Source organism: Daphnia pulicaria, chromosome 7 (genome assembly GCF_021234035.1).
Source record: "Daphnia pulicaria isolate SC F1-1A chromosome 7, SC_F0-13Bv2, whole genome shotgun sequence".
NCBI classification, from domain to species: Eukaryota; Metazoa; Arthropoda; class Branchiopoda; order Diplostraca; family Daphniidae; genus Daphnia; species Daphnia pulicaria.
In genome coordinates this window covers 5,301,472-5,322,756 of record NC_060919.1, presented here as the reverse complement: position 1 = coordinate 5,322,756, position 21,285 = coordinate 5,301,472, and the positions used below count along the sequence as shown (strand labels likewise).

Genomic DNA, 21,285 nt, shown 5'->3' with positions numbered 1-21,285 from the left:
GTGTGCTGCAAAAGACTACACAAAATTATTTAGATAGAGAAAAAAAAGAAGGAAAATAATCCAACTTTGATGAGTCTGTTTTCTTTTTTTTTTTTTCGTTTGATGAGAGAAACATGTACAGGCCCAGATGTGAAAAAAAGAAAGGAAAAATTACAAACAAAACAAACTGGAGCGCGGAAGAGAGGAATGAAAATAAAACATAAGCTTTTTCTTCTTCTTTACCTATTCAAAAAGGCTGTAGGACATTTTGTTGTTGTTTTTTTCGAGAAGATGTATAGTGCGCCGTTATTCGAGAGAGGATACAAGTGCGTCAGCTTTCAAGCATGAATGAAACCAAAAAAAAAAAAAAATCCACTCTGAATCGATCTCTTGCTGCTGCTATTTTGAGGGTGGTAAGATATTATTCTTTCCAAATTTTTTTCATTTCTCTTGTGTTTTTTTTTGTTGCTTTTGTTTTTCATTTTTTTTTGTATGTTTTGAAATAGAACCAACAATGGCACACTGTGGGAACACCGCGCCCTGCCCGGCTTTATGCTGCAAAAAAGAAAAATTGGGGTTGTGAGGGAATACAGAAGGAAGGATTTTTACATTTTCACTGAAGAATTAGAAGAAGTGCCAAAATATTTTGTTGTTGTTTTTTTACTTTTTGAGTTGTTTAAGAGGCGAAAAAATAACAAAGAAAAAAATTATTGTTTAAGGGTTCTAACGAAATAATCCGCATTAGTTTGATAGCTTTTTTTTCTGGTTGTATCGGTATTATCCTTTTTGTTGTTATGTTAACGTCTGGTAATTTTCTTCCTCGTGTTCTTCCTATCTCGATCCTTCTTCAGCGACATTCCCAGACTTTGACCGTCTGATCGACACTGCCCGTCACTACGTAGGGCGCCGTACGGTGGAGATCTGTCCGAAGAGAAAATCGGTAATCAATAAAGTGCGAGAAAAGACACGTTGGAATAAATATCAAGATGTTCCGATACGCACCCAGAGACGTGCAAAAGTGCTGGTGAGCTTCGAGGGTTTTGAGGCACCGCCTGTGACGCAGATCCCAAACGCGAAGCGTCTTGTCATCAGCGGCACTTAGCAAGTACTTGCCACCCGTGTGGAATACCAGGCCGCGCACCCAATTGTCGTGCCCGGTCAGAGTTAAAACGCACAGGCCAGTAGATACATCCCAGATCTTGATGGATTTATCTCGAGAGCCGGATGCCAAGAAGGGGCCCGTGAGATTGGATTTTTTATGGTTCTCAGTGGGTGCCGAGTTGGAAGAAGAGGCAGCCAAAGCTGTGGCCTCTTGAATAGCTGCCGTAGCAGACTCGGGCGCCCAGGCAACACATTCGACTACGTGCTCGTGCTCTCGCATCTCCATCTGAAGATTATCGCAGGAAGAAATCAATTTCTTTGTATGTGACATGAGCGAAACGGAAAATAATAATAATAATAAAAAAAAACTACTGGGCGGATGAAATACCTTGCATTCCTTGGAGGAGAGAAGCCAAATGCGGACGGTTTGGTCGTTGGAACAAGAGGCGAGTAAAAGACCGTCGGGTGATACTCTGATCTGCCGCACCCACTCTCGGTGTCCCGAAAGAGTCTTGACGCAATACCTGACCATATTGAGAAAGGTTTCGGTAATGGATGTACACCCAAAAGACACGAAGACAAAGTCCAACAGCGGACATTGCACAAATTGAGGTGTGAATGAATGAACACTTACCCGGTTGCCACTTCCCAGATTTTTATGGTTTTATCACGACTGGACGAGACGAGAAAATCGCCCGTAGGTAGGAAGGTGACGCTGCTAACGTTATGGTCATGACCCTGCAACGTTTTGGTGCACTCGAACGTGTTGAAATCCCACAACTTGACCGACATGTCTGCACTGCAAGAAGCTGCAAAACGAAAAACATGATTTCGCAAATTTTATCTCGTCGTACATATTTGGTTGCGTAATATATTTACCAAGCATTTTCCCGTTCGAGTCAAAGGTTACATCTTGCACCGAGTCAGTGTGGCCCTTGAGCGTACGTTCAAAGTCACCCGTTTCGAAATCCCATAATTTGATAGTGGCGTCTTCGCTTGCTGAGACGAAAACACTAAATACAGGATGAAACACCACCTGTCAAAAATTTGTCATGCAAATTAGCACTGCTTCCATCTTACTTCAGAATAATAATGTTGTTGTTGCAAATGTTACCTTGGTAACTGGTGCTCGATGACCAGACAAAATGTACTTCTCTGGAGCTCTGGGAATCCATTCTGTGGGGCTCCGCTTTTCCCTCGTTGGGGCCCCAGCAATGAATTCTTTCTCAGCTTCAGCCAATTTGGCTTCTAGCTCCATCACCTGCAAAATATAAAAGGTAAAAGTGTGTTATTAAATAATTAAACAACAACCACTGTATAAAGTTAGGTACCCGTTTTTGAAGCCTGACAACAGAAGTCCACTTCTTTTCCAGCAACCCAGTGTACTTTTTGTCAACATCTCCACTAATGTCTGCTTCTCTCTTAAATGCTTCAAGTGAGTCTACATGGCCGCTGGATAGTAAGTAGTCAGCAATTGCTCTATTCCTGTAAGACAAAAATGAGTCTGTAAGAAACCAATCAGCTCCAAATACCTAAATTTTTAATAACACACAATTCTTCTTTTTGGCGCTGTGACAACACCATTCTCATTGTCCTCTCCTCGAGGAGCGGCAGACGGGGGCTATTTCTTGGTCAAACTTCACTTGAAGAAACTGCTGCTTTTCGGCGATGGAATACACAAATAAATCAAGGAGCCGCCCGAAAATGTTGATCGAGTGTTTAATATTTAAGTCGGGCTATCTGGCTATGGTTTTTGACACATCTGCAATAACTACTACTCCATCTTTGGGTTAGAATTGAGGGAAATAGGTTTCTGCAACAGCAACCATCTTTTCGTAGGGTTGCCACTTTGCCTAGATATTTTTACGTCAACTCCCCGTTGAAATTTTACACGTAAACGTAACGATGCTACAACGAAAACCGTACGCCCCTCCCCTTTCATTCCCGATTGGCCAATGAACGAGTCGACCGTCTTCGTTTGTCTGCTATCTATCCATAGAACATCACAACTTAATCTAGGATTAAAGTATGTGGGCAAGAGTTTTTCAGCTTTTAATTGTAGTTTTTGATGAAAGTAGCTTAGATATAAACATACTTTTAATCAAAGAGCAGATTCTAAGACGAACACTCGGGAAAATTTGCCTTTTACTAAAGGTTGAATATGTTGTTCAAATTTATACCGCTTGGTGCAGATCAGTGTTGATGACAGTCGTTTGGTGTTTCTTTGCGGAAGGAAATTTAACAGGGACTTGTTCTTCCTACCCGTATCTTGTGAAACTTGAAAAATAACCTCTCAAAGTAAAAATTCTCGCTCGAACCGATGAGAACCGGGTTCAACGGTACTTTTGATTACTACAGCTGTTGGAACACAGCTGTAGTACTGGTAGGAAAAAACTACAACTGTTGTAGTGTTGCGTGTAACAAGAATGAGTTCCTCTTCTGATGTACAGGTAAATTAACCGTGAAACTTTTCACTTTACCGCACTCTAGTGCCATTTGACTGCCGGCTATTGCTGTCAACAGAGCCTTATGTTTTTTTATTGCTCGTACATCACAATCAGGTCCAAGGCTCTAATGATTGGAGTATTGCTTCAAAATTGTCAACAATCACAGCTGGTTATTATAAAGACTCATTTATTTCTTGTTTCGCCCAAAAACCAGTCAAGAGGTCATCTCTTATTCATCGAGGATATTATGTTAGGGCCAAAGCTATGCATTACATTTTTGACAGGTTCCTGTCTCAACATCCAAAGTGTCAGGTATCATAAACAGAAGCCTTTTAATTTCTCACTTGAGCAGCTTTACTAGTGCCATTTGATATTCTGCAGATAATCTCCTTTGGAGCTGGTTTTGATACATCCTACTATACATTGAGGCAGCAAGGACACACTCAATGCCAGTATGTCGAAATTGATTTCCACAATGTTGTCACTAAGAAATGGCAATTAATCAAGAATCACCCTTATTGTGCAGAGCTAGCTGCAGAAAAGGATGCCTACCAGCTTGTGGCAGCTGATTTAAGGAATCTTACATCACTTACAAAGCTGCTGTTTGAAGAACTATTGCTGAGTCCCTCAGATCCCACATTGTTCATCTCTGAATGTGCCATCACATACATGGATGAATGCAGGTATACCTGATGATTGAATAATTCATTTGAAAGTCTTTAAAATAGAAAATTTCCCGACAGCTCTAGCAAACTGATTGAGTGGTGCGGGACCACGTTCCCCAACGCTGTCTTTGCAGTTTATGAGCAGATTAGACCAAACGACGGTTTCGGAAGAGTGATGCAACAGCATTTCATCCAACTAAGCATACCCTTACTAAGCCTACCGGTTTATCCTGACCACGAAACCCAACAAAATCGTTATCTTCACAAGGTTTTTACTTTTTAGGACTTTTTTTCATTTTTATAGAATGAAAGCTAATTTTCAATTTTTAGGGCTGGACTTCTTGTGAAGTTTACGATATCAATGAATTTGTCCATAAACTTGTGCCATCTGATGAGCTGGAACGTATGAGAAAACTAGAAACATTCGATGAGTATGAAGGTTTCAATGAAAAGTGTTCACATTACATCATACTAACGGCGGCCAAAGGTTTATTTCAGTTTACAACATCAACCAACACAAATCTTGATTCGTAACTTTTTTCCAGGAAATTGTAAGACACCACTTCCAGTCAAAGAGCAGGAAACCAAAGATCACGTGTTTAATACTACTAGTCTAAAAAGTTGGCAACTTTACAAGTCCCCGATCCAACGATATGGACAAGCTGGATGCGCCAATTCTATTGGCATTTGGATAGTGGGCGGATTTGGTGCGCGGCCACAAGGGCACGGAAGATTAGATGACTTGATCCTTGCTCGCCGGGATGGAACAATCGAATCCAGATTAAAAGACAAAAGATTGGCAAGAATGTATCATTCACTTCACTTCATCCAGTCCAGGCTTATTGTCTATGGTGGAAGGACACACCCATGCATGGCTTTGGATGATTTGGGCTTCATTGACACGGAAAAAAATGAAATTGAATGGATGGACGGACAGCCCGAAAACGGATGGCCTGAGCCTCGCTGGCGTCATGCCTCATCCATCATTTCGCCTTACAGCATTTTCATTGGCGGCGGTTGTGGTCGACAAAACAATCTTTTAAATGACTGTTGGGTGATGCGGGTTCTTCTCCAGTCAGGAACTAAAACGCCATCCGTCAAATGGGAGCCTTTCCTGTCACTGCCATCCGGCCGCCATTCCGCTGTTGCGTCATATTGGAAAGATTTGATTGTTATCTCTGGAGGATTGAATAAATCGGAAATGGCTTGCCAGCCCCAACTTCTCGTTTCGAATACGAGTTGCAGCCAAGAATGGAGGGAGCCCGTATGGAGTGGACCATCACCTATTCCTCGTTATTCCCACCAGGCTCTCGTCACGACTGACAATCGAATGATTCTCGTTGGAGGAATTTCCACCTGCCACCCGAGCTCACCTGGCGTTTGCGTCATCGATTTACCAAGTTGGACGTGTGTCGAATATTCTCTACCTGTAAGAAAGCCTCACACCTTTTAAAATAGGAATTTTCCCAATTGAAATTAATTTCTTTCTTTTTTAAAAAGGTTCAAGACATTGCGCAACCGGTGATTCTCGCCAGCTTCAATGCTCAATTGATTGAAAAGAATGAAGAAAAGAAAATTCTCTGCTGGGGCGGTGGTAGTCCCTGTTTCTCATTTGGTACTCACTTGAATGGCGTCATTGTTGAATTGGAAGTGTAAAACAAACAAAGAGGAGACACATACTTTTCATTTGAAAATCCGTTCAATGTATTGGATGATTTATTTCGTTATTTTACAACAAGACAATACCCTTCAATATTCATATATATAATAATGCACACACAGACAGCGCGGTAAGTGAAAAAAAAAACTGGCGAAATTAATCTCGATGAAATTTAAACAAAAAATTGAATAGCGAAGAGACGAGTTAAAGACAGGATAGAGAGGGAGGCAGGGTTGACTAGCAAGAAAAGGGGAAAGAAGATAAGAGGATCATATCACATCACCTGGACTTGCCAGATGTTTTGAAACGAATTTTTTTTTGTTTGTATGCAAATTTTTAAATAATAAGGTTAAAATAAACACAAAAAAGGGGTAAGGGAAAAGGGGCTCGGATGAAAAAAAAAAATAGAATGGCGCGGCAGACCGGGCAGGGGGGTCACATGGTACCAAAAACAGGTTGTGCGAGCTTCTGTTGGCGGGCGCCAGCTGTCAGACGATCAAGCGGGTGCGTCTTACCATAGAGTTTCCGCTCTTTGACGGCCGGGCGAGGTGATTGAGCCATGGGGATGAAAGGATCGTTCGGGACAGGGGGTTTTGCGGCTAAAGAACGGCGCTGCGGGATGTTATTACTAGGCTTGTAACTGGGAGTGTGCAGGCTACTCTCGGACCATCCGCGTGGTCGGTCCATCTTCTTCACAGGTCGGTGTGGTGTTTCAAACAAGCCCACAAGAAGTTTAACATTCAGATCCACTTCTTCGGCCGCTGCTTGGGCTGCACTGTTCCAATCTTGAGGCCCTTGAACTGCCAAGAGAAAACTGATTATCACATCTGAGTCATGCATCAAGTAAGGCACACTGTATTACCAGGAGAGTAGGTCATCCGCTCAAGGCTGAGGCTACGTTTGCGGAGTCTTTCTCTTCCAGCAGCCGGCCTTTGCCGAGTAGGACTGGTCTGGGTGCTTTGTGACGAAGCCGCAGCTAGCGCAGCTAAAACAGATTGAGGGGGAGCGAAAGATCCGGTCAGAGGGCAAGTAGCTTTGGCTTCTAGAGCTTTCCGCAACCGCATAACGCTGATGCCTTCAGTCGATGTTTCGGCAGTGTCGGAGATGCTCCTGCTCAACAACAGAGCGTTAGAAACGGATTCTTCCGGCAGACTTCTTCGTTGTTGCTGTGGTTGCTGATGTCCGTTGTTGGCTTTTTCCAGCGCTTCTCGTTGCATCCGCACTAAACCTCGGCTGCATTCGTTTGGAAGCGAAGAATCCTGTTGTTCTTCGGACGGGATTGTTGGAAGTGACGGGTCGCTGGAGTAACTGGGCATTATCGATGGTGAATCGGAGTTTGTGTTATTCGTTACAGGGACAGCTCGAGATCGAGTCTCGGTAGCGCCCCATGATCGCTGTCGTAAAGGCGATTCGCGTGGAATAGATCCATCCGATTGGCGTCGTTCTTCACGCTCAAACACACGATCGACACGATCTGAAAAGACATCCGAAATTTTGACTTCTTGTTCTGGTCGTTTGCGAGCACTGGTAACACTAGAAGTGGTAGGCACTGGTTTCGATTGGACACCTGGCATCATCGATAAAACGTCCGCAACAACCGGATCAGCCTGGGGACTGTTGCTTCCAAATTGCCACGGATTTTTTATATTCAGAACAAGACCTGTTGGTCGACTGGTTGGAACGGGCGTTCCTGGAAGAACTGAGGCGGCTTCCAGTTCGTAGATACGGTCCTTGACACTTCCGACACGCGGCAGACTGGTAAAATGCTCTGGAAGTGGTGATGCATCCGGATCTGTACTGGATTCGCCTGGAACTTCTAATACGACCCCATTAAAAGACTCGACCGAATCAAAATTTAAGCTTAATTCCGATGGTTCGAAGAAGAAATTCGCTGGGGGTGGTGGAGGTGGTGGTGGCGGACTGGATTCCAGTTTAACAGCTCGATTTTGCGATACGCTGTACGTTCGGCCATTGGAGCAAGGTACTCGAAGACTGACGCAAACAGTTCGGTTGGCCGTCGATTCTTGTAGCTCAGTTTCAGAAGCTTCCGGCTGAGAAGGGAAAAAAGTTTCAGCCAAACTGTCATCAGGTGACCATGACTTTGGACGGCCAAGATCTCCTTCCAGTATATCCAGCGTGTCCATTGGCGAATCCTTTTCGTCTGGTTGTTCTTGTTGTTGGTCGACGGAATCGACCAGCAATTCCGTTATCACACTGATCTGCTTCTGTTGCTGTCTGGTGGGTGAGTTTGGAACGCTCGATCCTGTGGCACTACCCGACTGTTGTTGTTTTTGTTCTTTATCCTGTGAAGTCATCAGCCGCCGAACAGGATGTATTGATCCTACTACTTTGGCGGCAAGATTAGTCTCCGACTTGGATCGCCAGAGTTTGTTGTGACGCTGTCGGGATGCGTCCAGTATTCCGGCGTAAATCTCCAGTTGCTGCATGAAACTGGCGTTGGGTTTTACGCAAGCTCGTCTATCTTTAACATGTTTCAAGGCTTGAGGTAGGTCCCAATGTCGTACTTTCATTGCGTAGGCTATGACGACTGAAGCGGACCGACTGACTCCCATTTTGCAGTGGACAAGCACCTTAGATCCATCTTCCACAGCTCGTCTGATATACTTGAATGTCCGATCCCAATGTTTGAGTAGTTCGGTGGCTTCATCGTCGTACACTCGGATGTTCAGGTAATCAAACTGATCGGGAAAAAAGTTATCAATCTCGCGTGTCACGTTGAGGATGTGCCCAATTCCGTTGCGCTCGAGCTCCTCCAAATTTGACGCGTTCCATTCCGAGCCAAGAAAGAGGTCGTCGAATATTCGACTGGCTCCATCCATCTGGCCCAGAATGGTGAGCATTTCTGTATCAAGGAAAGACTTTTGGTCTGTCAGATCCATCTGCAATTCCTCCTCCACTCGGCGACGAATGTCTACAGACGTGACGTCATCTAGATCTAATGTCATCATCACTTCTTTGAGAGTCGAGCGAATTAGTCGTTCGCGATCCGCTTTCTGATCCTGTGGAGATGGCGGCCGCCTTGACTCCACGTCCGGCAAGTAGTTCCACTCATTCAAACTGGACCGATCCGAAGTGATGCGATAGGATTCAACCCATCTGTGAGTTCCTCCCCCGGGATAATGGTTGTACTTTTGAGCCCGGTCGCATGCCTTGTGCAGACTTTGGATGACGGCCCATAAAACGTGAACACTGACTGGCTTAAAAACATGTTGGCTACCACCGGAGCATAGACTGAAACCGCCATCGCCATCTAGTGTCAGTCCTGCATCTGCATAGATGCACAGCACCAGACCTAATGTTGTTTTTTCTCCGATCCAGTCAAAGCCAAGAACTAGAATCAGAAAAATTTAGTTGAAACATGAATTCTTAAATTGAAATAGAAAATATTTGATCAAGTGGCTTACCACAGGCTTCTTCCTCTTCCTCAGGCAGACTTCCAGCACAAGCAACAACTGCTAGGTAGCGAATCCTTCCTGGATGGGTTGACTCCAGTCGGACTACTTCCTTCAAGACATGGTCTTGTGGAAGCAGTGCAAACATAAACTGCAAAAGAAACAAAAAACAATGAAACGAATTCTTGTATTTAAAAAATCAATACAAAGACATACCTGAAGATGTTGTTGAAGGTCAGTTTTCTTGATTGTGCCTCCTGGAGAGGCCACATCTTCACTATTAACATTGAGAGTATGTTGGGGGTATGCAGCCATCACCACCATCTAGATCGCTCTTAGCTAGCATACACATGCTCTCATTGAGAATCCTTTTCGATCAACGGCACATTCTAGGCAGAAGGCACGTAAACAGTAGGCAGTTGTGTGACTATGGACTTGTGTGTGTGTGTTTGTAGACTGCTGTGCTAGAGTAGAAACACAACGTACGACTGACAGTCAGATACGACGAATAATATTTAAAAATTGCAACCCCTCCCTGCAGATTCGCTATCTGTTTCAGTCGAGCTGGATTCTATACTTAACAAGACTTTCAAAAGATTACACAAGTGTTTTACTGTTTCACTCTCTTGCTACCTTTGTTTGTCGCCTTTTAAGGGCAGTCCTTTTTAGTTTCGGGTGGCAAAAGAAACACATACACATAGACGACAGCAGCAAACCTAGCGTCGGATCGCCTAATTATTGTTGACGATCCGACACGTCCGACAAGAAAGGAAAAATGATGGCTTCAATTTGAAGAATTAAAGCCACCGATGTTACAGAGCGTCTACCACCAACAAGTCTACAGAAACTACTAATGTCTCCTCACCAAATAATAATAAAACAAATACGCCCAAAATGAAAAATCACAGTCGCGCAACAGATGCGGAGAAAACTACTGCTGGTACGGTACACGCAAGAACGGCGATCGGGGGAAACGGTGGGTAGGCCGCACCAAGTGAAAGCTCTCGAGAAGAAGAAAAAATACTGAAAAACTCATTACCACCATGATATAATCACGCGTCCAAAAAGAACTCTCTCTCTTTCTCTTCATCGATGCAAACCATTTATTGTTTGTTGTATAAATTACACCCCTGTCCATTGTGTGTGTGTGACTTTCTTTCGCCTCATTTTTATAGGGCGTTTTTTCGCTGACCAACAGGTGGCGTTCCGATTTGACAAAGGAAACTGTTGAAAGTTCCCCATTTAGCAAGACGGAACTGGAACAAAAAAGGTAGCTATTCTAAGAAATTCGAAGAATATGCGTAATGCAATCCAGATGAATCAGACAGGTCGTGATCGTTCATTGATGCGTCAACTAAGTGAAACCCACGAACGTCATGATTCATAGGTTCCACCGATTGACTACTAGATGGCTCTCTACCAACGGTACAGAAATAATCGAATTAGTCAAAATCTAAAAATAAAAGAATTGAACTAAAATGAAAATCTTCCATGTGGATAAATTAATATTAATTGCATGAATACAAAAAATGTTCATTTATTAGTTTCACCAGAAAAATGCTAAGTATTACAGAAAAAGACACGCATTAACGATTCGGATAGGGGAAAGCTCTCTTCAGAGCGTGGGTTTTCTCTTCTCTGGGTTTGGGCTTTGGGGGACTTGGGTCTTCTGGGTGTGTATGCTACAGAAAAATTTCCAGTCTGAGTCTGAACTCCGTTGTGGACGGAGGGAACACACACACACGCCATTGAATCATATAGTAACGAACGTTGAAGCGTTTCTCATCCACTACCCCCTAGAGTGTGTCTGTGTGTGTGTGTGAGTGTGTATACGTGGTGTATGTGTTGGATTTTTAGGGGTTGTGTGTGTAAAGCTCTCTTTGTTCTTCTCCCCCTTTGTGTGTTTCCACCCTGCAACACTCACAATTCAAGGTGCCTTTTTAAAACACAGCTTGGCATTTGCTGTGTGTGTATTTGTTGATTCATCTAACTTTGATCAAGCAGTAAGTAGTGTTATTTCGTTCGTCATACAAGTAGTTTGTTATGCATCAAAGCTGTCAAATCCTGTTAGGAAGTTAAAACATATCCTTAAAACTGGCAATGCGCAAGCGCATTGAAAATTTGTTGCCCGTCTGCTTTCTACCCTTGGGTCAAAAACAAGAGAAATCTTTTTTTTTTCTTTCGTTGATATTGCGGTCTCGACATCTGCATCTCGTTTTTCATCCTGGTCGATTGTGTTGGAAAACAGCCCACGATTGATTTTCATATGACCCCCTTTTATCGAGAAGTTTTTTTCTCGACTCATGAATCAATGGTGTTAACTGCAACCAGTCGTGACGATATGTTTCTCCTAGCGAAAGTTGCCCAACATCTCACAAAGTTGCATATTTGGTTTTTGATCTTTATTTTGTGCAATTGCTAAACAGGTTTTTCTTGTTTCCATATACAGGCTAAATTGACGTAGACTGGTCGAGTGAGTTAATCCAACAAGGCCTGCGAAACTACTACCACCATAGCTCCTCAAGAACATCCAGGTCTGCAGCAGCGCGGAGTGGCTGGGGTGCTAATGCCGATGGCTTTGTTAGGGCCCAGTGCCCGGCAACAGCAATCAGGAAACGGTAGAGGAGGAAACTTCAACGATCCTGCAGCTATGTCAGCAGGTCTAGGTATGCAGGCCTACCACAATGCTGCAGCTCCAACCTCACACTCCCAGCATGCGATTCTTGCTGCTGCTGCAGCCGCTGCAGCTGCAGCAGCCCACAATCAAGGATTAACACAAGCTGCTTCTGGATTTTATCCAGCCAACAGTCATCATCCTCAGCAACAGCAGCCCCAACAACAATCTCATCATTCCAACAGCAACAATGGAAGCAACAATCAACAGCCAGCTCAGGAAGCTCAACCAGACCGACCCATTGGTTACGGCGCTTTCGGAGTCGTCTGGTAAGATTTCTTCATGCATTTAGTAATGTCTCGTTTTCTTCTGTCGTTTCTCTCTCTCTCCCCCCATCTTCCTCCCGACACTCCAGCACAGGAATGTGGTACTGGAGCGATTTTTTAGTCGGCCACAGCTCTCTCTCTTACTCGTTTTCTCTCGGACCAGGAGCTTAAACAGGGAAGTGGGAATGTCAAGGGAAAGCGGCCGTGATGGAAGGAGAGCCCAGTGACCTCCTTTTTCTCTTGATTTGAAGTGCGTGTATATGTTAGACGAGATGCTGGAGGCGGCTCGATGCTTAAACAAAACACTACAAAAAAGGGGAAATGTGTATCAATACCACCATCAGACTTTGATTCATGAACCAGCTCAAGGTTTATGTGGGCGATTGGGTTCAAGAAATAACGAAAAGATGCTGGATTGTCCTGACGGAAGCCAACATCAAAAGCTCTTTGTTTGTTAAAATTCGACCTGATATATTTGGGCTGCCTCTTTCCCCTCGTCTTTCCTCCTCCGCCGTCCTTTCTAGCCCCCCCAGGACAAATGTCTTTTTCCGCTCTCGACACGAAGATGCTAAGGATTCAAAAAAGAGAGATTGTGGTAGTGGTAGGGTCGGTTTTTCGAAATGAGTGCGGAAGTAGCGAGAGTTGTGCTGCTCTGCCGAATGAGACGAGAGAAAAGAAGGGGGTTCTCTCTCTCACTGGTTTTCTCTTGACATACAAACCCACAAAAAAGAGAAGCGTTAGCGGTATAAGAGAAAAGAGACTGGACTGACGTCATCATCGTGACATAACTGCCTCTGATCTTTCATCAGCTATCGACTAGACGAAACAAAAGATAACATGCAGATTATCAACTGCGCAACAGTTGTCTCCCTCTGTCTGTTTTTTTCCGAATGTTTAAAGTCCAGAATTTGTTTTGTCCGAGATGTATAGGGGGGAAAAATGAAAACATTCGGGTTTCTCTGCTAACACAAAGAGGCAGGTGGGGTGGAGGGGAAACTTGATGCACCTGGACCCTTTGTTGTTTTGATTTGGAAATGGTGGTGGTTGTGGTTTTCAACCATCCTTCAACAGGGTTCTTTAAAAAGGTCACACAACAGGTCAAGGATTCTGGTCAAGAAAAGAGAAAAACAAGTTGTTTTTCGAGGCCATTTAACGGGGTTCTTCCTCTTGAATTTTTAGTGTACCATCATGAAATATATGTTTCTAAAAGTGTTTTATTTTCCATTACTTTTGACAGGTCTGTGACAGATCCTCGCGATGGCAAGCGTGTCGCTCTGAAGAAGATGCCTAACGTCTTCCAGTCGCTCGTCTCGTCCAAACGTGTCTTTCGCGAGTTGAAAATGCTTTGCTTCTTCAAGCACGATAATGTAAATTGAAATATAGTGGTTTTCCAATAGCCCTGGATGGATTAAACAATACCATGCGCTTTTGTTTCTTCCCTTGTAGGTGTTATCGGCCCTGGACATTTTACAGCCTCCGCATATCGACTTTTTCCAAGAGATGTAAGTATTTAACAGCCGCTAGGGGATAAACAGAAAACGCCATGTCTGTCTGTTGGGTGTAGGGGAGGATACTGTAGTAATAGACAAAAGGGGCCATGAACCTCTCCCACCCTTGTGTACGCTCCGGTCTCGTATTTTTCGGACAAAAAAGAAGAAGACCATCATTCCATTCCGCTTTTCTCTCTTCCATCATTCTGACATGTTGAGGGGGAGTTTAAAAGGCTCCCACAAAAGGGAGGGGGGATAGAAAAATGAGAAGTATACTACTCCAGAGGATGGTGGTGGGGTCACACGACAACCAAAGAGGGTCTACTTCCCCCCTCTGCCAGCTGCTGCTGTTTAGGGGTCCATTCACCCTTTTTCCTATGGGGGTTGGGACCTAGGGTAGTTGTATGCAGTAGTTAAGTTTTAAGGCTCAACGGTATCGATTTACAGTTGACTGATCATCCTGATTGGTTGATGATTAGATACGTCATTACGGAGTTGATGCAAAGTGACTTGCACAAGATTATCGTCTCGCCGCAACACCTCTCCACCGATCACATTAAAGTTTTTCTCTATCAGATCTTGCGAGGTATGTTGTCATTTAATATGATGTTATCAAATTTCCAACAACTTCTGAAACTGTTCTTTGTCTTTCCACAGGATTGAAATATTTACATTCCGCAAGGATTCTCCATCGTGACATTAAACCTGGCAATCTCTTGGTCAACAGCAATTGTTTGCTCAAAGTATGGCTTCGCTGACTTTTGCATCCAAACGTCGTATGCGGATGTTGTTTTACTGTTAACTAATCTTGTTATTCGCCCTCTCCTTGCAGATATGTGATTTCGGATTGGCTCGCGTGGAAGAGGCGGACGCTAACAAGGCCATGACGCAAGAAGTTGTGACGCAATACTACCGCGCACCGGAAATTTTGATGGGCGCACGTCACTACAGTTCAGCAGTCGATGTCTGGTCTATTGGCTGCATCTTTGGCGAACTTCTTGGTCGCAGGATCCTTTTCCAGGCTCAGACACCCATCCAACAGTTGGAATTGATCACAGACCTCCTGGGCACACCCAACGTGGAAGATATGTCAAGCGCATGCGAAGCTGCCCGTAAACACATGATCCGTCGTCCGGCTAAACCTCCTTCATTGGCCGCTTTGTACACTTTGTCGTCACAAGCCACACATGAGGCCGTCCATCTCCTTAGCCAGATGCTGGTCTTCAATCCGGAAAAACGGATCAACGTTATTGACGCTCTGGCGCATCCTTATTTGGATGAAGGTCGACTCCGTTTCCACTCCTGTATGTGCCGCTGTTGTCAGACTGCCAGTCAGCCCGGCTCGGTGGCCGTTCGTCGATACGCTTCAGACTTGGAACCTTCTGCCGTCCAACCATTCGAGGATCATTGGGAACGTGAGCTGACTTCCACCCATCAAGTTCGCGGTTAGTTGTTTAAACTCTCCTTTTTTTATCTTTGTCTTAAAACATATTCGCTTATCGTTTGTTTTGTAAACAGAAAAGTTGCACAAGTTCATCATGGACCAGCTGATGAGTAGTCAAGTGCCGTTGTGCATTAATCCTGCATCTGCGGCTTATAAGAGCTTTGCCAGTTCGACGGTGGCCCATCCTTCAGAGCTGCCGCCATCACCTCACAACTGGGAATGACTGCCCGGCCGGCGAAACAAGGGCCGGCCGCGTTAATTAAAACACACAACACCACCCAACATCTCTTTCCTTCTTGTTTTTCCTTTTTCCTTCCCTCAACTAAAAAAAAAATCTTCTACTAAAATAACAAAAAAAAAAATAATAATAATGATTTCCTCTCCCCGCCCTTCATCAAAGTGTACGTGAGAGTTGGGCCACGAGCAAAGCCAGAACTTACTTGATCTCGCCGCTGAGAGAATGTGTGATGTGGTGGGTTGGACATCCAACAACGAAAAAAAAAAGGACGAGGACAAAGATGATGACGTTGGTTCAAAATTTACCAGGAAATTGTTTTGGAAGTAATAAAAAAAACGCAGAAAAGTTTGAAGATATTGGGACGATCTTGTGCCTGTTTTGGGAAGAAGAGAATAAAAACCACACACACACACACCTCACTCTTAACAGTTTATAGCCTAGACTCTTATCCTTTTGTCCTAAGCTCCGAGCGAATTGTGTAAATAACGAAAAAAGTAGCCAAATCCTCCTCCCTCGAGAAAAAAAAATCCTGCAGCTCTTTTTTCCTCAAATCTCTTTTCTCTTTCTGTATCCCCCCCCCCTTTCTGTGTAAATAATGCTCAAAACTATTTCAATTATCTTTATCACCTCATTTGATCATTTCCTCTACCAAACCCCTTTTTTTTAAACAAAAAACTTTAATCGTCAGTATTTTTTAAAATAGGCAAATATTTCCTGTTAACCGGGAAATATCAATGAAGGAGTGTGGCTAACCGTTGTTTGAACTCCTTTCTATCTCAACTCACCCCCCGCTCCTCATAACATTCTCCGAATTGCCAATGGTGGACAGTCACACGACATTTGATCGTATAATGTTTTCAGGACCATTTTCAATATTTTTTTTTTTCAGTTTTTCACGTCATTTGTTTTGTTTTTTTTCCCTCATCGATCCTCTTTTTTCCTCCTCCTTTTATCTCCTAATGTTTTTTTTTTCCTATTTGTTCACTTGTTTCCATTTTGAATTGATTTAGATCGTTTGCTCTGAACCCTCTGTAGTTGTCTATAACAACAAAAAGTCGTTCGCCGGCGACGATACATGAGGCTGAAGATCAATAAATAATGAAAAAGAATACACAGCTGATGAGAAAAAAACAAAAATGTGATTGTAACTTATTATTATTTTTATTACTTGGAGGAAGAAAATTCATGGCCTGTGAACGTCTGAACGATCGTCGAGAAAATCAAAAGAAAGTAATCACCCTCGGGGTATTTTCGAGTTACAACAGCGAGACATTCTTGGGTACTATTACATCTTTACACAGCAGTGGAGTCGACTGCTGCGCATACCTTACGGCCACTAACGACGCAGAGAAGACGAGAAAGAAGACGGGCTTATCAGTTCCAAGGTCGGGCAGCTCCAATCTAGACAGAATTGACCAACTACTAACTATTTCAAAATGGAATTTCCAACCACAGGACAGGTAATACTAGTTATATCGAAGAAATGATTTTGAAAGAGTTTGTCTGATTGTATTTTTAAAATTGTGTTGGACTTTTTATAAAATTCTTGGTATTTACCCTAGGTCATCGAATGTCGTGCTGCAGTTGTCTGGGGAGTTGGCGAACCGTTCAAAATGGAGACGATTAAAGTGGAGCCCCCGAAGGCTGGTGAAGTTCGTGTGAAGATTATTGCATCGGGAGTTTGTCACAGCGATTTGTTCTTCATACGAGGCGGAGCAGGGCCACTTGTATTTCCATGTGTTTTGGGGCACGAAGGAGCTGGAATCGTCGAAAGTGTAGGATCAGGAGTGTCAACTGTTGCTCCAGGTATTAATCTTTTAACTCTATAATATTACTAGCGACATTTATAATGTTAATATCATTAAGGCGACCACGTCATTCCGTTGTATACTCCTCAATGTTACGAATGCGACAATTGCAAGTCGGAATTCACCAACATTTGTACCAAGAATGAAATGCTGCAGGTATCTATTGCGTTGTTGTTGTGATGAAGCCATCTACCGCTTGCTATATCAATTTCGTTACATTCAACAGATGGGCGGATTGATGAGCGACGGAACGACGAGGTTCACCTGTAATGGACAGGTCATTAAGCACAACATGGTAAAAAATGGTTTAATTAGTTTACTTAGCCAGTTTCCTCTAATTACCATGAAAACTCTTAAACTTGGCAGGGATGTTCTACATTCTCAGAGTATACGGTCGTTAACGAGACCAACATCTGCAAGGTACTTTTAAAAATCATAAAAAATTAAGTCTGTATCCAATTTGATCTACTGTATGTTCTTACTTTGTAGATTGATCCTGCCGCGGCATTGGATAAAGTTTGCCTGATTGGATGCGCGATTGCAACCGGATACGGGGCTGCTCTCAACACTGCCAAAGTCCGGCCGGGATCGACTGTGGCCATCTGGGGATTGGGCGGAGTGGGACTAGCTGCAACCATGGGAGCAAAAAAAGCTGGAGCAGCAAGGATTATCGGAGTAGACGTTAACCCAGCTAAAGTCGAAATAGGTATTTATTGAGTGGACATGTCATTTCAATAGGTACAGAGATTTGTACATACCTTGTGGTTTTGTTTAAAGGGAAAATGTTTGGAATGACGGATTTTGTAAATCCAAAGGACCACGAAGAACCGGTAGAGCAAGTACTGATGAAAATGACCAATGGCGGAGTTGACCATGCACTGGAATGCTGCGGAATACCTAGCTGCGTGGTATTGACAAATTAATATAGAAACTTCCGTTTCGTACAAGTTCATTGAACCTCTAACTTTTAAAAATGTAGAAATCGGCTTTTGCGGCGTGCAAACGAGGTGGAGGTACTTTGACACTGGTCGGATTGGTACCTCCTGGGGAAGATATTCCATTTAACGCTTTTCAATTGATCGGTGGGAAAAGTATCAACGGGACCTACTTTGGAGGTATCGTAAAAAGGATATATTTAGTCTTTCTCTATAAACTTGGCATGGAACACACTATTTTTAAGATGCCTTGGCTAATTAGGTTGGAAAAGCCGCGACCAAGTTCCAAAATTAGTGGAAGACTACCTGTCAAAACAGCTGATGGTCGACGAGCTTATCACCCACACCCTTCCGATAGAATCCATCAATGAAGCTGTGGACCTGATGAAAAAGGGCGAATGGTAAAATAGTTTTAAAACATTTAAATACATAAACTTAGTATAAACTAACGAAATATTTTATTTTTAGCGTGAGGAGCATCGTCAAATTTTGAACGAAGAAATTCCAAGGAAATGGTGAACGCCAGGTTATAAGGGATTCAATTGGAGCTCAATGCTCAATGGTGTAGGTTATCGAGCTTTTTTACACAGCCATCAAATTCTATTTTAGGAAAGGCCAAAAAATAAATCAAAATAAAATCTGGCGTATCCAGTGAAGTATAATTAGTGCCACATGCTCTGTTAGTGTCATTTTTATTTTTGTTTTCCTCAAGGTAAACGATGGGTTTTCCTCGAAAGGGATGTGATACCAAGGCGTTAATTATATAACCAACGGAGAAAGGAAACCTTGGGCGTTTGATTAGAAAATGAGGCAGCTGTCCGGCCCAGCCCCTTGTTCACTCCTCTTTGAGGTTAATGATTGAATAATTCCTTTCACGTCCGTATAGAGAACAAGGCTAACAAGAGTGAATGCGCCCCATAGCCTTCAGAGATTCTGCGCATGTTATCTCTTTGATAAGAAATGCAAAAATCCCGACCGCTGGTTTCTGAAAAGTGACCGAATTGGCATCACCGCCATAGGGCTATTACAAGGTTAGCTAGGCTACAAAAGCTTTTTTTTGTCTCCGGTCCATTGTGGATTAACTGAAAGATATTCCCACAAAATTAGTATTTTGGAACACGATAACTATGGAATTAACAACTACTGTTGGAAAGGTAAAATTATTGTGTCGGCTAATAAGGAAAGTTTAGGCAAAATCTTCCCCAAAGAAGAAGAAAGCGAGTGAGCCATCTGCTTCTTTGGGACAGTTTCAATCGATCGGTGCCAAACCTCACGGTGATGACGTCACGTAACACGCCCTTCGATGCTTTGATTGCTTCTTGAAAAAAAAAATGTGACTGTTTTTATTCACAACAAAAAGTCGATCAACGGAGTTGGAAATCTTTTCAGGTGATTGAATGTCGGGCTGCAGTGGCATGGGCGGTCGGAGAACCGCTCACGATTGAAACGGTACAAGTGGCTGTTCCACTGACAGGAGAGGTCCGCATCAAGATCGTCGCTTCCGGGGTTTGCCATACTGACTTGTTTTTTCAAAGAGGGGGAGACGGACCGGATGCATTTCCGTGCATCCTCGGTCACGAAGGAGCTGGCATTGTGGAAAGCGTTGGACCTAACGTTACTTCCGTTGAACAAGGTTATTTCATCTATTTAAATGGAAACGACATAAAATTAAAAGAACAATCGATTACAATTAGGCGATCACGTAATCCCGGTTTATACAGCTCAGTGTTACAATTGTGAATTTTGCAAGTCTAGCGAGACCAACATTTGTAATGTTAACGGCACATTCCAAGTAATCCACTAATCCTACAGTTGATAAAACGAAACGAAATTTACATTTCTATTTATATATAGTTGGCCGGATTAATGAATGACGGTACGACTCGCTTTACATGTCGTGGCCAGTCTATTAAGCACAACATGGTAATCAAAATAAACTATGATTTAAAAAAAAAAGCCAGCCAACATTTTTATTGCTTTCTCAAGGGATGTTCGACTTTCAGCGAATATACCGTGGTTTACGAGACTAACGTTTGCAAGGTAATATAAACCAACTAGCGCGAAAACGTGAGATTCTTTTTATTGCTTTTACCTGAATTCATTTGCAGATCAACCCAGGTGCTCCGTTAGAAAAAATTGGGCTCATCGGGTGTGGAATTGGAACGGGATACGGAGCAGTTCTTAACACCGCTAAAGTGCGGGCGGGATCGACTGTTGGCATTTGGGGCCTTGGTGGAGTTGGTCTTGCGGTAGTAATGGGGGCTAAAAAAGCCGGAGCTGCCCGTATTATCGGCATTGATATTAATCCATCTAAAGAAAATATTGGTTTGAATTCATTTATTTAATGCTGGTAAGTTTTTTTTAAATCTTGGATTAAATGTTGATTATTACAGGCAAGAAATTTGGAATCACTGATTTCATCAACCCAGATGACTACAAAATACCTATAGAGGAAGTAATTATGGATATGACAACAGGAGGATTAGACTATGCTTTTGAGTGTTGTGGCATCCCCAGTTGCATGGTAAATAACAAATTAAAATTAATTTGTTAGCTATTGACTTTAATATAGACTTTGTTGCATTTCAGAAAGCAGCAATGAATGCCTGTAAAGAAGGTTTGAGTGTATTAACTATTGTGGGAGTAGCTGATTTGACGGCAGAAGTCTCGTACAATCCAATACAACTAATCTATGGAAGAACCATTAAAGGGACCTATTTTGGAGGTTTAAAATATTGTAATTCAATTGCTCATACCATGGATAAAAACAATAAGGCCATCATATTTCAGGGTGGAAGAGCCGTGACCAAATCCCAAAGTTGGTGGATGCATATTTAGCCAAGGAATTGATGGTGGATGAATTTATAAGCCACACCATGCCAATTGAAAACATAAATGAAGCTGTGGAACTAATTGAAAAAGGAGAATGGTAGCAAATGCTTATAAACAATTTTTTTAATCAGAAAAAAAATATATACTTGCATGTTTTTGATTTTCAGTTTGAGAAGCATGGTCACTTTCTGAAACAATTGAACGTCGCTACACAGTTTTTATTATTTAATTTTCCCCTTGTTCTATTGATACGAAATATAACTGAATACCATGCACAATCCTATTATCTAAAATTATTAATGATTTAAACATATTTTGATTTCAAATTCAAAA

The 21,285-nt window shown here is 42.8% G+C and overlaps 5 protein-coding genes and 1 long non-coding RNA gene across 8 annotated transcripts; 3 read left to right on the top strand and 3 right to left on the bottom strand.

Moving 5' to 3' along the window:
* Nucleotides 1-74: 74 nt before the first annotated feature.
* On the bottom strand, nt 75-2,897 carry LOC124349733 (lissencephaly-1 homolog). The gene is made up of 8 exons (XM_046800545.1): nt 2,633-2,897; nt 2,412-2,565; nt 2,195-2,341; nt 1,960-2,116; nt 1,715-1,889; nt 1,469-1,604; nt 982-1,366; nt 75-900 (listed from the first exon to the last, which is right to left on the bottom strand). Exons 1-8 carry the CDS (start codon nt 2,668-2,670, stop codon nt 827-829), a joined length of 1,266 nt encoding a protein of 421 aa, XP_046656501.1. The 5' UTR covers nt 2,671-2,897; the 3' UTR covers nt 75-826.
* A 27-nt stretch (nt 2,898-2,924) lies between these two features.
* On the top strand, nt 2,925-5,889 carry LOC124349536 (tRNA wybutosine-synthesizing protein 4-like). Of its 2 annotated transcripts, none has more exons than XM_046800224.1 (7): nt 2,925-3,530; nt 3,742-3,839; nt 3,909-4,210; nt 4,271-4,460; nt 4,523-4,679; nt 4,738-5,621; nt 5,693-5,889. In XM_046800224.1, the coding sequence occupies exons 2-7, from the start codon at nt 3,792-3,794 to the stop codon at nt 5,846-5,848; spliced, it is 1,737 nt and encodes a 578-aa protein (XP_046656180.1). In that variant the 5' UTR covers nt 2,925-3,530; nt 3,742-3,791; the 3' UTR covers nt 5,849-5,889. The 2 variants fall into 2 exon arrangements, with proteins under 2 accessions (XP_046656180.1, XP_046656179.1); XM_046800223.1 differs by having other exon boundaries at nt 3,642-3,839.
* LOC124349419 lies at nt 5,873-10,377 on the bottom strand. The gene is made up of 4 exons (XM_046800000.1): nt 9,482-10,377; nt 9,278-9,416; nt 6,715-9,204; nt 5,873-6,652 (listed from the first exon to the last, which is right to left on the bottom strand). Exons 1-4 carry the CDS (start codon nt 9,587-9,589, stop codon nt 6,288-6,290), a joined length of 3,102 nt encoding a protein of 1,033 aa, XP_046655956.1. The 5' UTR covers nt 9,590-10,377; the 3' UTR covers nt 5,873-6,287.
* Nucleotides 10,378-10,971: 594 nt separating this feature from the next.
* Nucleotides 10,972-18,739, top strand: LOC124350191 (serine/threonine-protein kinase NLK2-like). The gene is made up of 15 exons (XM_046801235.1): nt 10,972-11,268; nt 11,715-12,208; nt 13,443-13,572; nt 13,652-13,707; nt 14,175-14,281; nt 14,353-14,438; nt 14,528-15,140; nt 15,214-15,314; nt 17,412-17,480; nt 17,552-17,605; nt 17,675-17,891; nt 17,963-18,093; nt 18,165-18,300; nt 18,383-18,521; nt 18,589-18,739. Exons 2-15 carry the CDS (start codon nt 11,832-11,834, stop codon nt 18,611-18,613), a joined length of 2,241 nt encoding a protein of 746 aa, XP_046657191.1. The 5' UTR covers nt 10,972-11,268; nt 11,715-11,831; the 3' UTR covers nt 18,614-18,739.
* LOC124350358 lies at nt 16,325-17,429 on the bottom strand. Its single transcript, XR_006920831.1, has 2 exons — nt 16,935-17,429; nt 16,325-16,778 (listed from the first exon to the last, which is right to left on the bottom strand). It is a non-coding gene; the product is annotated as an uncharacterized LOC124350358 (long non-coding RNA).
* A 99-nt stretch (nt 18,740-18,838) lies between the features above and the next one.
* Nucleotides 18,839-21,225, top strand: LOC124349783 (alcohol dehydrogenase class-3-like). Of its 2 annotated transcripts, XM_046800629.1 has the most exons (11): nt 19,066-19,151; nt 19,228-19,274; nt 19,510-19,753; nt 19,815-19,912; nt 19,975-20,043; nt 20,107-20,160; nt 20,229-20,445; nt 20,514-20,644; nt 20,710-20,845; nt 20,911-21,049; nt 21,120-21,225. In XM_046800629.1, the coding sequence occupies exons 2-11, from the start codon at nt 19,248-19,250 to the stop codon at nt 21,142-21,144; spliced, it is 1,140 nt and encodes a 379-aa protein (XP_046656585.1). In that variant the 5' UTR covers nt 19,066-19,151; nt 19,228-19,247; the 3' UTR covers nt 21,145-21,225. The 2 variants fall into 2 exon arrangements, with proteins under 2 accessions (XP_046656584.1, XP_046656585.1); XM_046800628.1 differs by lacking the exons at nt 19,066-19,151; nt 19,228-19,274 and adding an exon at nt 18,839-18,970.
* Nucleotides 21,226-21,285: the final 60 nt, after the last annotated feature.